Source organism: Oncorhynchus mykiss, chromosome 27 (assembly GCF_013265735.2).
Source record: "Oncorhynchus mykiss isolate Arlee chromosome 27, USDA_OmykA_1.1, whole genome shotgun sequence".
NCBI lineage: Eukaryota > Metazoa > Chordata > Actinopteri > Salmoniformes > Salmonidae > Oncorhynchus > Oncorhynchus mykiss.
The window spans coordinates 38,052,422-38,068,418 of NC_048591.1; the positions used below are offsets into that span (position 1 = coordinate 38,052,422).

Consider the following 15,997-nt stretch of genomic DNA (forward strand, 5'->3'; position numbering starts at 1 on the left):
TCACCCCCTTTGCTATGAAGCCCCTAAATAAGATCTGGTGCAACCAATTACCTTCAGAAGTCACAACATGGCTAGGGGAGGAGGACCAGAGAGGGACTGCTGGGAGACAACATGGCTGGGGGAGGAGGACCAGAGAGGGACTGCTGGGAGACAACATGGCTGGGGGAGGAGGACCAGAGAGGGACTCCTGGGAGACAACATGGCTGGGGGAGGAGGACCAGAGAGGGACTGCTGGGAGACAACATGGCTGGGGGAGGAGGACCAGAGAGGGACTGCTGGGAGACAACATGGCTGGTAGTAGGAGGACCAGAGAGGGACTGCTGGGAGACAACATGGCTGGGGGAGGAGGACCAGAGAGGGACTGCTGGGAGACAACATGGCTGGGGGAGGAGGACCAGAGAGGGACTGCTGGGAGACAACATGGCTGGGGGAGGAGGACCAGAGAGGGACTGCTGGGAGACAACATGGCAGGGGGAGGAGGACCAGAGAGGGACTGCTGGGAGACATCTCTCTTTACCCTCTCATCACTAACAGACACGTAATTGTCCCCCATCACAAGTTGACATGCAATCCCCTTGTAGATCCTCCAGTCCTGTATACACAACTATATTTGATACTTTTCAGCCACAGCCATCCATCCAACCAGTAACAGCCAGTCTCTCTACTCAGCGAAGACTCTTCACACCCATTTGTAACCAAAAATGTTTTATTTTTACTTTTTTACATAGGGTGACATTTTGCCTGAGCAATTGGCAGTGACCAAAATAACCATAACATATTTTTAATTAGATGGACAGTCCTCAAAGATGACATGCCACTGAATCATATGATTAGATCCATTGATTTCCAGCCCGTAGGGTGGGGTGCCACTAATCTCATTATAATGTACCATTGTGTAGGGCAGAGCAGGTGCTAGTCATCCAAGGTACCTGTTATATTGGTTTCAGAGTAGAGCACTGATAGGGTGTGGTTGTGTTAACAGGACATAAATACTCACCCAAGTAAACACATTATACATTTGAAGACAGCTGCATGAAAGGATCAGCACGTAATAGGTGATTGAAAGCACTGTCTGTTTGGTGTTACATACTGTACTCACCAGTCAAGCAACCAGCGGCAAACTGAAAACAGGTAAATGCAGTTATATGATTGAATCAAGTGTCTTTTAATGTTCAAACATATACATTTTTTTATAGAATTGTTTTATGATGCATTCGAATGGCAATGGTTTGATTGGATGACAAAACAATGAGTTTAATGTATTAAATATAGATATAGGCATCTTTGATGAAGTTTATATGTAACTAAAATAAAATACATGTTACTTCTGACACCATTTATCTAAAATGTATTTTGACTTTGTGATTAATGACATTGTTGCTTCTTTGAGGGATTTTTATGCCAGAATGAATCCAGGCATTTAAAGCAGAAATCTGTGATTGGTACATGATGCATCTGTGGACCTTTAAATGAATTATATATATTGTGGCCATTGATTCTTAAAGAATATTACTTACCCCATTCCTCGTCTGTTTACCCCCAAAAAATGTCAGGGTGACGGCTTTGTTATTTTTTGAATCCCAGATTGCCCCTTTGATGTAACAGATCATTAAAAACAGCTTAAGTATTGTCCATTGATAAGTTGCAATGTAACTGTTACAGTAATTACACGACAATCAACATAGATTACACAATTTACTACCAATAATAATGACAGTATTCACAACAACAAAACCATGTACAATGCAATGGTCTTAGATGAAGGAGAACAGGAAAAAATCATATTTTCAAAACTGGTGTGAAGTCAGTGGTAGAAAAATTCAGGTCCAGCCAGTCAAGTGGGTTTAAATCTGAAAATATTCTATTCACCTGGCATATTGAGCAGTTAAAAAACATGCTTATGCATTTAAGGTTTCAGTTACGGCACGGACAACATGGAGGAGACAGACAACTGAATAGACAACAATCAAGTCTGCTTAGGTCGGGTCTCAAAAGGGGGTCATTCCATTTGAATTCAACGACTTTCGGGTCTCAAAAGGGGGTCAATCCATTTGAATTCAACGACTTTCGGGTCTCAAAAGGGGGTCAATCCATTTGAATTCAACGACTTTCGGGTCTCAAAAGGGGGTCAATCCATTTGAATTCAACGACTTTCGGGTCTCAAAAGGGGGTCAATCCATTTGAATTCAACGACTTTCGGGTCTCAAAAGGGGGTCAATCCATTTGAATTCAACGACTTTCGGGTCTCAAAAGGGGGTCAATCCATTTGAATTCAACGACTTTCGGGTCTCAAAAGGGGGTCATTCCATTTGAATTCAACGACTTTCGGGTCTCAAAATGGGGTCATTCCATTTGAATTCAACGACTTTTTGACAGCATCCCTTTTGATTTAAACACACCTTTCCATAATGTTTACTGATGGAAGAAGTGGTCAGAAAGTGACATTTTGGACCTTAATACCAAATCATTCAGGAGATAAAGCTGCTCAAAGTTGACCCACTTTGCATACCCCTCCAAACCATGAGACAGCCATGTCTTCATAAAGAGAAGCAGTTGAATTTGATCTCATTTAACTTTTTACTGCAGTGGCTAAATCAGGGTCCTGCAGAGTGTTTCTTGATAGTCTTTAAAGAAATCTACTATGAAACAAAAGTATACACCTCACACACATGTTTATGGACTTAAACATTTAAGACACGTGTACTATGTCAGATACACATGTAGAGTTTAAATGTATTCAATTATGGGTTTGCATCCCAATATTACACTTCATATACAGTAACTGTCAAAAATGTGGATATACCTACTCATTCAAGGGTTTTTCTTCATTTTTGCTATTTTCTACATCAAAATATGAAATAACACATATGGAGTCATGTAGTAACCAAAAAAGTGTTAAACAACTCTAAATATATTTTATACTTTAGATTCTTCAAAGTAGCCACCCTCTGCCTTGATGACAGCTTTGCATACTCTTGGCATTCTCTCAACCGGCTTCACCTGGAATGCTTTTCCAACAGTCTTGAATGAGTTCTCACATATGCTGAGCACTTGTTGGCTGCTTTTTCTTCGGGTCAAACTCCTCCCAAACCATCTCAATTGGGTTGAGGTCGGGCGATTGTGGAGGCCAGGTTATGTGATGCAGCCCTCCATCACTCTCCTTCTTGGTCAAATAGCCCTTACACAGCCTGGAGGTGTGTAGGATCATTGTCCTGGTGAAAAACAAATGATATTCCCACTAATCGCAAACCAGATGGGATGGCAAATCGCTGCAGAATGCAATAGTAGCCATGCTGTTTAAGTGTGCCTTAAATTCTACATAAATCAAAGACAGTGTCACCAGCAAAGCACCCCCCACAACATCACACCTCCTCCTCCATGCTTCATGGTTGGAACCACACATGCAGAAATCATCTGTTCACCTACTCTGCTTCTCACAAAGACATTTTGGACTCATCAGACCAAAGGGCAGATTAAAATATACTTTGAGTAGTTTAACACTTTTTTGCTTTGTACATGATTCCATATGTGTTATTTCATAGTTTTGATGTTTTCGCTATTATTCTACAGTCTAGAAAATAGTAAAAATAATGAAAAACCCTGGAATGAGTAGGTGTGTCCAAACGTTTGACTGGTACTGGACATCACAGAAGACTGAAATATAACAAAACTGTTTGAGATAGAAACACTGGATTTTCAGCATTAACAACAATGAATGTTGATTATTTATGAAATTATGAAAAATAATACTAACATTTCACACTTGAGGCCACTAGGTCATATGACTGCAGGAAAGGCCACAAGCATACAAACAGTGTTGTCCAATTATTTTATAATTTCTTTAAATGTTTTAGATTTTTTTTTTTTTTGCATTTTTAAACCTTTACTGTCATTTATTTAAAAATGTATAAAATATAATTTTTTAAATATTTGCATAACATAGCTTAGACCCTATTTCATACCATCTGAGGGTTTTGTGTTGTGCCAGCTATCGGTTGAGACACAACATGTTCTTGAATACAGGGTGGGTGTAATTTCAATCACAGAAATAGAATAGACCTATCCCTTTAGACCTCTGCAATTGTAGCTGGCTTAATTTTTATTTAACCTTTATCTAACTAGGCAAGCCAGTTAAGAACAAATGCTAATTTTACAATGACAGCCTACTCCAGCCAAACCTTCCCCTAATCCATACGACACTGGACCAATTGTGCACCGCGCTATGAGACTCCCAATCACATCCAGATGTGATACAGCCTGGATTCAAACCAGGTACTATAGTAATGCCTCTTGCACTGAGATGCAGTGCCTTAGACTGCTGCGCCACTCGGGCCCCAATGGTGCAACATTGACATTTATATTGAATTGAAATCGTATCTTCTAATTACTACCACAAAGATGACAGTCGGTCCACCCACCATTGAATGTCAACTTAAATGGTCATGTCTATTCAATTATCTGTATTTCTATATTTTCAATAGATTCCCTATGGATGTTTGTCAGTATAATATAAAACAACACATATTCCCATTCAAGTCAATGTTCTGATGTGTGGACCTCCAACCATCTTTGTGGTACCATTTGAAAGTTTTAAATGAAATAGTCCCATTTTAGTCCATTTATCAGCCACAACATGACATCCACCCTGTATTTTAAAGCATGTTGTATCTCAACCGATGGTGGGAACAACACAAACCCCTTAGATTATGTAAAATAGGGTCGATAAAGATAAAGCAAATATGAAACCATTTTACTAACTAACATTTCGATGGCCATAATAAATAGATATACTGACAGTGGACAACCTTGTTTTACTCCTCTTGACAGTTTAATACTTCCTGAGAACTAGCCATTATTTACTGTTTTACACCTAGGGTGACTTCAATACATTTTTTAAAAGAGTCTCCAAAATTCTCCACAACACCGAAGTGTAAGGGGCCTCAGATTTTTTTTAATGGACCAGATCTTTATATTTACCACTTGGATCCAGTTTCAGTAATAGTGAAGTCAGACCTTCTTGTTGAGTATCTGATAATCTACCATTTTTGTAGTGGTTAAAACATGCCAATAACGGTCCTCTGCGTATAAAAAAATCTGGGTTGGCAGGTAGCCTGGTGGTTAGAGCATTGGACTAGTAACTGAAAGATTGCAAGATCAAATCCCTGAGCTGACAAGGTTAAAATCTGTTGTTCTGCACCTGAAAAAGGCAGTTTACCCACTGTTCCTAGGTCATCTTTGAAAATAAGCATTATTTCTTAACTGACTTGCCTAGTTAAATAAAGGTAAAATATCAGGAAAGGTTTGGTATGCCATCCAACCCTCAAGTTTTCCCGAACTCAAAAAGTTCCTTATATTTAATTTGGCTTTCACATCAGTCTTTCTGTACAGCTGTTAATTTTATAATATTATTCAAAACAAATCCATTCAATTATCTTCGGTTAGTGGAGAGGGAGGAGACTGAAACAAAAACGTGCTCAATGTACTTTGCTTCTTCATACAAAATATTGTTTGGCAAATCATGGGTGACATCATTTGTAACAAGATTCAGTAAATCATTTCAGTAAATAATAATTGCTATGTTGAAGACATTGCATTTTTCCCCATTTTCCAGTTCACTTAATTTGTATAATATATTACACTTGATCTTTCTTGAATAAGTTAATTTATTTTTATTTTTCCTCTAACTTATTCTGTGTCTCTATGGTACAGTTTTTATTGCTATCTAACTGTACTGTTATTTCCTTTGTTAATGCTGTACCTATGTTCATTTGAAAAAAATCCTTTATCAATTATTCTGTCCTCATTAAAAACAACTTATCATCCAATAGGCTTTGATAACATTTCTAATATCCTCACCACGTTGAAATTCTGTAAGAGTAATGTTTAACCTGGTTTTACTCCTCTTCACAGTTTTATACTTTCTGAGAAGTAGCCATTATTTCCTATTTTACACCTAGGGTTACTATACATAACACTAAAGCCATTGTATAAGCGATTCTACAAAATTGAAATATTCCAGGCATTTATATATACATTTGAGTGTACTTTATCACAAGGCATTTCAAAGTCAGCTATGACTTTGAAATAGTGTATAATAGTGTTATAGTGTTATATTGTTTCCAATACTGGCCTTATATATTCTTCAATCCTGTTTTTGTGGATATGATTATTCCTTTTCTCCTTCATTTAAGTATAATTTGATTCTGATGTTGTGCGATTTCTTTAGACAAGTAAAATGAATTATTCTCAATTGATGAGTACCTAATGGTGAACCCTTCTATTTTCAGGGAAAGAAAATACAAAACATGGACCCCCTATATGAGAAAACATTCTCAGGTGAACATGTGAGTATAAAGATATTGAAAACGAAAACATTATTACGAGATCATAAATACCTTCATAAAAACATCCCGAGGTACCCTGAAAATGTGGAATTCCACATATCCAAAGTTTCCCATGTTACTAACAAAGCAGGCCTGGATGGGATCCTGCCAGATGGATTTAAGGGTGGACAAAGAAGAGGTGCTTTCATGTGGTGGGATCTTAACATTGACGACATCATTATCACGGAAGCTGAGAAGCGCTACCTTGACAGGCAGTTCCCTAACAGGCACTCCTCAAGTCTACAAACTGAAGAGAGGCAACCTCAGGTATCATTCCTGAAAAAGTTTACCACCTCCCCTGTCTTCCAAAAAGGATCTCGGTATGGGAACTTTAAGTTCACCTTCCCCTTGGAGGATCTCATGCAGATGTACACAGAGCAGATCTGTGAAAAAATGAAGCCTGTCCTGAGAGTCTATGAAACTGTGGTTTACAAGCAGGAGATCATGTATGCAGTGGTTGTCCACAGTCCAAAGGAGACACAGTTTGATAAGTACCCACTTCTTGAAGGTGCTGAAGCTATGTGTAGCTATAGAGAGGGCACAATTGTCTGGAACGCACAGGCTGTGTCTGAGACCCACAACTATGAATTGATCATAAAGGCCAATATGATCAAAGCCAAAAAGGTTAAAGCTGGCACACATCAGTTTTTTGTGTGGGATCATGTGACACTAGCATTTCACATGCCTCATGGCACTGCCATACGTGTTGATAGGAAGGACCTGATTGAAAGCCTCAAAGCATGTGATAGTGTTGAACCTTTGTATAGGAAAGCAGACCCAGTGATGTCATGTGAAACAGCAGCAATCATTGTTGATTCTCATAATGTTGAAAAACTGGCTCTAACTAGCAAACAACCTAATCATGGAGTACTATAGAGTACAAGATAAATAGATCTTAACTTCTCAGGGGAGTTCTAACGTATGGAATTGTTTTAAAGTGGTCATACCATGAATTATTTAGCTATTTGATTTAGAATTGTAGGACACCTTTAGGTATAAAAAAAAAACAAAATAAAATAAAGATGGAAGCAAGCTGTTGATGCTGAAAACTCCTTTCTTCTGATGATAGTAAGCTGATCCTGAGGGAAATCGACAAGTAACAGCAGCTTTATGGTACGCAGGAATAACATACTCCATCATGAATAAATGCCCCTACCTCACAAAATAACTCTAACCCAACTAAAAAAAGAAAGACTGATTCATCTACAGACACTGACAATTTGCTTACCGTTGAAGTAGAGGCTAACGGTCATGCAGGAATCCATGCAACACTTGAAAAGTTATGTGAGGAGGTAACAGGGTTGAGGGAGTTTAGCCAGAGTGAAATTCTCTCACTCCAAGAGAGAAAAAAGCACTCACCGCCAAGTAAAAAACCCTTGATTCTAAAATTGTCTAATCAGGGAAAACAGAAGGAGTCGGATACGCTATTAGACATACAAAGCCGACGCACGAGCCTTGAAACTTCCTCTGGAGACTGTAAACACGGTGGCTTTCCACCGAGTCCACAGACTTGGAGCTCGGCGAGACAAGACCAAGGATCCCCGACCTATCCTCACAAAATTTGAAGACTACCAACAAAAGGAGCTGATCAAAAGCAGGGGAACGGAGCTTAAAGGGACAACATTTGATCTCAATGACGAATTTCCCTTGGAGATAAACAAACATCACAAGAGACTGTTTCCTGTACAGAGGCAACAGAGGGAGAAGGGTAAGGGTGCCTTTCTCCTTGTGCCTTTCTCCACAAACTCTTTATAGACGGACAACTTTTCTGAGACAGCTCCATAATACCATGGCTGTTCTAAATTCTACAGGGACGTCAGGATACGAAAACACTTTAAAAGTCAATTACTATGGAAATGCTGTGTAACTGCTGTGTTTTTCTATGAAAATGATATTGAATGTAACTGTGATGCAACTATGACGGTGATGCGATATGGATTACAATTGTCATCTTGAGTATGAAGGCTGTACTTACTTCATGTTATACACATAGACACTCATCACAAATCATAGTCTTACTCTTATCCAGACATCATACACACTCTCACTAATCACATACAATTTCACACACATCAACCTACTCAGATCTACTTAGATTCTTTGCTATTAGGTTGACTGTTTCTTCCCAACGGTAAATGGTGTAGCTGTTGTTGTTAAATCAATGGTTTGATGGTAATTAAATATTTAATTATGTTTATTAGGTCAATGATTCTGATTTGAATGATGTCCTTAATGTGATAATATAATATATTCTATGCTTGAGCATGTGGCTCTCAGCGTTTCATCAATGCAACTGTAACACAACCAGAGAACTGCAATAAGCTGACTGACAGTTGGTCTGGATAAGAGCGTCTGCTAAATCAGGGCTCCCCAACTTTTTCCCCCAAGGGCCCTCTTTATTTTACATTTGAAGACGTCACCCTCTCTAATCAAGGAAAGTCTCGTGACCACCCAGGACACTTTGGAGCCCCACTATGGGGGGAGGAGGAGGGGGGAGGGGGACCCCTAGGTTGGGATCCCCTGTGCTAAATGACCAGAATGTAAATATAGTCTGATAAATAATCATGTTCATCATTCTACCTTTTTGTGTTGTATTTATATTACTCTGCTTCCTCTTCCTCTTCATTAAACTAGGATTAAATCTTGTGTCTTGGAATTTTACTCCCTTTCTGTTGTTTGATATAACTGAATAAATATGATGAAGCCTGTGCAATTATGTATTGTGTGTTGTTGAATATACTCTACATACTATATGTAATTGAAACAGCTTTATGCTTTTTTCTTTTCAATTCACAAGTGAATAACTAACCCATAGAAGGAAGCAAGGGAATAACTGACCCATAGAAGGAAGAAAGGGAATAACTGACCCATATAAGGAAGCTTGTGAATAACTGACCCATAGAAGGAAGCTTGTGAATAACTAACCCATATAAGGAAGCAAGGGAATAACTGACCCATATAAGGAAGCAAGGAAATAACTGACCCATAGAAGGAAGCAAGGGAATAACTGACCCATAGAAGGAAGCTTGTGAATAACTGACCCATATAAGGAAGCAAGGGAATAACTGACCCATATAAGGAAGCAAGGGAATAACTGACCCATATAAGGAAGCAAGGGAATAACTGACCCATAGAAGGAAGCAAGGGAATAACTGACCCATAGAAGGAAGCTTGTGAATAACTGACCCATATAAGGAAGCAAGGGAATAACTGACCCATATAAGGAAGCAAGGGAATAACTGACCCATAGAAGGAAGCTTGTGAATAACTGACCCATATAAGGAAGCAAGGGAATAACTGACCCATATAAGGAAGCAAGGGAATAACTGACCCATATAAGGAAGCAAGGGAATAACTGACCCATATAAGGAAGCAAGGGAATAACTGACCCATATAAGGAAGCAAGGGAATAACTGACCCATAGAAGGAAGCGAGGGAATAACTGACCCATATAAGGAAGCAAGGGAATAACTGACCCATATAAGGAAGCAAGGGAATAACTGACCCATATAAGGAAGCAAGGGAATAACTGACCCATAGAAGGAAGCGAGGGAATAACTGACCCATATAAGGAAGAAAGGGAATAACTGACCCATAGAAGGAAGCAAGGGAATAACTGACCCATATAAGGAAGCAAGGGAATAACTGACCCATATAAGGAAGCAAGGGAATAACTGACCCATATAAGTTAGTATAAAAGGTCAGTTAGAACAACTCAGTACTTTCCTCCTTGACCTAAATGTTTTGATTCTGATGGAGTTATTATTTTATTCAACTCCTCCTTCACATTCAATAACACATGCCTGAGTTTATCACCTTTCAAGGCCGCTGTTGGCATCTCCTTGTGATCTGTGGTATAATTCACATGACTGTATAATGACTGTACAGCATGTCACTGCCAAAACCAACGTAGACAAAGAGGGAGAGTTCTCTCATTCAAACATCTATTTCCATACCTTCCAATAAAATAAAATATAATAAAATACAAAGTATAAGGAACATTTGGCTTTCAAACAAAATAAATGGTAAGTATTTGGAATGAGATCAATTCAACATTAGCAACAGACAATAGAAATAGGACAGCGACTGGAGAGTTCTAATCCCAAGTTTGTCAACCCTCCTCTACTTCTGGATCTGACAAAGAGTCTATCTTGCAGGTGCAGCTAGTGTATGTCCCAAGTCTAGCCTGATGTATCTTTAGGGGATGGTGACCTGAAAAAAAGGGTTAATGTGAGTAGTAGGAAGGTCAGACCTAAAGGGGGAGACCAGGGGATAAAACAAGACCAAGATATGAGGACCAGAGTGGGACTGCTGGGAGAAAACATGACCAGGAGATGAGGACCAGAGAGGGACTGCTGGGAGAAAACATGACCAGGAGGACCAGAGATTGTCTGCAGGAGGACAGCATTGCTGGGGTGGGTTAGAGAGGCAGGGGTCTTACACGGGGTTGAGTCCTGAGGAAGAGAGGTTAAAAGTATGAAGTATAGTTTTATTGGAGAAATGTATACAGGATGTTAGAAGGCCTGGGAGATACACGAAAGGCCAAAGGAGGTCACATGTGCAAAGATATTGCATGTCAACTTGTGACAGGGGACAGTATGTGTCTGTTAGTGAGGGGGGAGTAAAGAGAGATGTCCCTCTGGGCTAGTGGGATGTCAGTGGAGGTCACTTCTACATGGGGGGAACTCAGGGTGAAATCCAGGTCCACTCCAGAGATTGAGTGACACATGACTTTAATGGAAAGGAAAGCAGATTAGTCTGCTCTGACTGCTTTACTGATTCAGCCACACACAGACAGACAGACAGACAGACAGACAGACAGACAGACAGACAGACAGACAGACAGACAGACAGACAGACAGACAGACAGACAGACAGACAGACAGACAGACAGACAGACAGACAGACAGACAGACAGAGGGATGGGAAGAGGGATGGGGAGAGAGAAAGTGAGAGAGGGATGGGGAGGGAGAGGAATGGAGAAAGAGAGGAATGGGTAGAGAGAAAGAGAGAGGGAGAGAGATAGGGATGGGGAGAGAATAAATGGGGTGAATTTAAGTGTGCTCTCTCTAATTCTCGCTTTCTCTCTTTCTTTCTCTCTCTCGGAGGACCTGAGCCCTAGGACCATGCCTCAGGACTACCTGACATGATGACTCCTTGCTGTCCCCAGTCCACCTGGCCGTGCTGCTGCTCCAGTTTCAACTGACCTGAGCCCTAGGACCATGCCTCAGGACTACCTGACATGATGACTCCTTGCTGTCCCCAGTCCACCTGGCCGTGCTGCTGCTCCAGTTTCAACTGTTCTGCCTTATTATTATTATTGGACCATGCTGGTCATTTATGAACTTTTGAACATCTTGGCCATGTTCTGTTATAATCTCCACCCAGCACAACCAGAAGAGGACTGGCCACCCCACATAGCCTGGTTCCTCTCTAGGTTTCTTCCTAGGTTTTGGCCTTTCTAGGGAGTTTTTCCTAGCCACCGTGCTTCTACACCTGCATTGCTTGCTGTTTGGGGTTTTAGGCTGGGTTTCTATACAGCACTTTGAGATATCAGCTGATGTACGAAGGGCCATATAAATAAATTTGATTTGATTTGATTTGACTTGAGAGGGACGGTGACGTTAACATGTGAATAGCATTTCAGCACCTTGGAGAGGGAAGGAGTAGTTTGTCAAACAAAAATATCTGATTTCGCACGAGGACGGAGAGATAGAGTGAGCGTAGGGGTTGACCCCCTAACTTCAGGTTTATGGTGTTCAGACATAGAACCAATCTCTGTTTATCATTCAGCAGAGGCTCTCTCCCATTGGAGAAGAGCACACAATAGATACAATATTTTGATGGAAGCAGAAAACGCACTGAAGGGCATGTTGGGAGAATGGGCTCATTGTTGAAACACACACACACACACACACACACACACACACACACACACACACACACACACACACACACACACACACACACACATACACACACACACACACACGCATGCTCACACACACACATGTTGTTGACACCCAAGTGTGTCTGTCCAATTCAATCAGTGATAAAAATAAGTTAATCAGTGACCTCAGCCATATACTGTCACATGAGTGTTTGTCAGTGACTTGTGATGTCACTGAGTATCATTGCTGAGCCAGTCATCATTGTCATTTCCTGCATTCAGTTAGTGTGTTTTAATGTGTGTGCCTTGAGCGGTGAGTGCTTCGCTGTGCCTCGAGTGGTATGTTTCTATGTGTGTGTGTGTGTGTGTGTGTGTGTGTGTGTGTGTGTGTGTGTGTGTATGTGTGTGTGTGTGTGTGTGTGTGTGTGTGTGTGTGTGTGTGTGTGTGTGTGTGTGTGTGTGTGTGTGTGTGTGTGTGTGTGTGTGTGTGTGTGTGTGTGTGTGTGTATGTGTGTGTGTGTGTGTGTGTGTGTGTGTGTGTGTGTGTGTGTGTGTGTGTGTGTGTGTGTGTGTGTGTGTGTGTGCGTGCGTGCATGTGTGTATGTGTAAGTGTATGTGTGTATGTCAGATGTAGAGTTGAAATGTATTACATTTTGAGTTTGCATCGCAATATTGCATCTTATAAACATCACAGAAGATGGAAATATAACCAAACGGTTTGACATAGAAACACTGGATCTTAGTCTTTAAAAAAAATATATAATCTTGACTAATATTAATAACATTTCACCCATGAGGCCACTAGGTAATTTGACTGCAGGAAAGGGCTATAAGCTTACAAACAGTGTTGCTCAATTATTGTATTGTTTTTTTATAACAATTGCAAATGTTAAACCTTTACTGTAATTTATTAAAAAATGCATTAAATCAACATCAACAAATAATATTTGCATATGTTGTAGCTTAGACTCTATTTAACATCTGAGGTGTTGGTGTTGTGCCAGCTATCGGTTGAGATAGAGCATTCTGTTGGATACAGTGTGGTTGTAACTTCAGTCATAGAAATTGAATTAATAGAACAGACCTATCCCTTTAGACCACTGCTGGTACACCATTGACATTTAAGTTTAATTTGAAATGTTAACTTTTAATTACTACCACAAAGATGACATCCGGTCCACCCACCGTTGAATGTCAACTTAAATGGTCATGTCTATTCTATTATCTATATTTCTAGGATTTCAATAGGTTTCCTATGGAGAATTGACAGCATAAAAAAAACCAACAGATATTCCCATTCAAGTCAGCATTCTGATGTGTGGTCCTCCAACCATCTTTGTGGTACCTTTTGAAAGCTGAAATGTTAATTTAAATCCCATTTTAGTCCATTTATCATCCGCAACATGACATCCACCCTGTATTCAAGAGCATGGTGTGTCTCAACTGATGGTGGGAACAACACAAACCCCTTAGATTATGTAAAATAGGGTCTAAGCTACAGCATATGCAAATATGAAACAAATCAGAGAATATGTGTTCAGTTAATTAAGGTTTAAGGTTAAAAAAAAAGACATACAGTGCCTTCAGAAAGTACCCCTTGACTTATTCCACATTTTGTTGTGTTACAGCCTGAATTCAAAATGCATTAAATCTATTATTTTTCTCACCCATCTACATTCATGACTAAATTAAAACCTTTTTAGAAATGTTTGCAAATGTATTGGACATTAGATACAGAAATATCTTGTTTAGACAAGCTCTGTCAAATTGGTTGTTAATTATTGCTAGACAACCATTTTCAGGACTTGCCATAGATTTTTAAGTAGATTTAAGATAAAACTGTAACCCTGCCAATCAGGAACATTCACTCTATTCTTGGTAAGCAACCTCAGTGTAGATTTGGCCTTGTGTTTTGGGTTATTGTCCTGCTGAAAGGTGAATTCGTCTCCCAGTGTCTGGTAGAAAGCAGAGCGGGTTTTCCTCTAGTATTTTCCCTGTGCTTAGCTCCGTTCTGTTTATTTTTTATCTTGAAAAACTGCCCAGTGCTTAACGATTACAAGCATAACCATAACATGATGCAGACACCACAAATGTGAGGAGTGGTACTAAGTAATGTGTTGTATTGGATTTGCGCTAAACATAACACTTTGTATTCAGGACAAAAAGTAATTTGCTTTACCAGATTTTTTGCAATATGACTTTAGTGTCTTGTTGCAAACAGGATGAATGTTTTGGAATATTTTTTTTCTGAACAGGCTTCCTTCTTTTCACTCTGTCGATTAGGTTAGTAATGTGGAGCAACTACAATGTTGTTGATCCATCCTCAGTTTTCTCCTATCACAGCCATTAAACTCTGTAATTGTTGTAAAGTAACCATTGGCCTCATGGTGAAGTCTCTGAGCTTTGTGGTTGTATCTGTGTTTGAAATTCACTGCTCAACTGAGGGACCTTACAGATAAATGTATGTGTGGGGTACAGAGATGAGGGACCTTACAGTATGTGTGGGGTACAGAGATGAGTTAGTCATAAAACAATCATGTTAAACACACAAACAGTGAGTCCATGCAACTTTATTATCTGATGTTAAACACATTTTGACTCCTGAACTATTTCAGAACAAAGGGGTTGAATAGTTATTGACTCAAGACATTTCAGTTTTCCATTTTTAATGAATTTAATGAATTAATGAATTAAAAACAAAATTCCACTTTGACATTATGGTATCTGAATACTTTCCGAATGCACTGTATAGTATAGGCCCCTCAAACTCAACTCTAAACCTCCAAGCCAGTTCCTCTAATCAGGGACTGATTTATACCTGGGACACCAGGTTCCCCTCTAATAAGGGACTGATTTATACCTTGGGACACCAGGTTCCCCTCTAATCAGGGACTGATTTAGACCTGGGACACCAGGTTCCCCTCTAATCAGGGACTGATTTAGACCTGGGACACCAGGTTCCCCTCTAATCAGGGACTGATTTAGACCTGGGACACCAGGTTCCCCTCTAATCAGGGACTGATTTAGACCTGGGACACCAGGTTCCCCTCTAATAATGGACTGATTTAGACCTGGGACACCAGGTTCCCCTCTAATCAGGGACTGATTTAGACCTGGGACATCTTGTGTGCAATTAATGATCAGGTAGAACAGAAAACCAGCAGGCTGTGGACATCGTAGGGTAAAAGTTGAGTACCTCTGCTCTAAGGGGTTGAATGACCGACACTCCCACAGGTCAATCTGATCATGTCCCCACACCACTGGAGGGCTGAAGGTGAGGTGCATGCACAGCCAGGGGCCGGGAGGGAGAGACGGGCCAGAACAGGACTCCTAAATGACTCGCATTAATTCACATTTCACCAGCTCTAATCCTGCAAAAATTACACTCTGTGTGTGTGTCAACAATGTGTGTCTGTGTGTGTGTCAACAATGTGTGTGTCTGTGTGTGTGTCAACAATGTGTGTGCGTGTCAACAATGTGTGTGCGTGTCAACAATGTGTGTGTGTGTCAACAATGTGTGTGCGTGTCAACAATGTGTGTGTCTGTGTGTGTGTCAACAATGTGTGTGCGTGTCAACAATGTGTGCGTGTGTCAACAATGTGTGTGTGTGTCAACAATGTGTGTGCGTGTCAACAATGTGTGTGTCTGTGTGTGTGTGAACAATGTGTGTGCGTGTCAACAATGTGTATGTGTGTCAACAATGTGTGTGTGGGTCAACAATGTG

At 40.2% G+C, this 15,997-nt stretch overlaps 1 protein-coding gene across 1 annotated transcript; it reads left to right on the top strand.

The window, feature by feature from the left end:
• The first annotated feature begins 211 nt into the window (after positions 1-211).
• Positions 212-7,692, top strand: LOC110508017. Its single transcript, XM_021588455.2, has 2 exons — positions 212-1,131; positions 6,288-7,692. Exon 2 carries the CDS (start codon positions 6,306-6,308, stop codon positions 7,257-7,259), a length of 954 nt encoding a protein of 317 aa, XP_021444130.2. The 5' UTR covers positions 212-1,131; positions 6,288-6,305; the 3' UTR covers positions 7,260-7,692.
• The last annotated feature ends 8,305 nt before the right edge of the window (positions 7,693-15,997 follow it).

Coding starts and splice junctions, on each gene's coding strand:
- LOC110508017 (XM_021588455.2), top strand. CDS start 6,306: ATGGACCCCCTATATGAGAAAACATTCTCAGGTGAACATGTGAGTATA.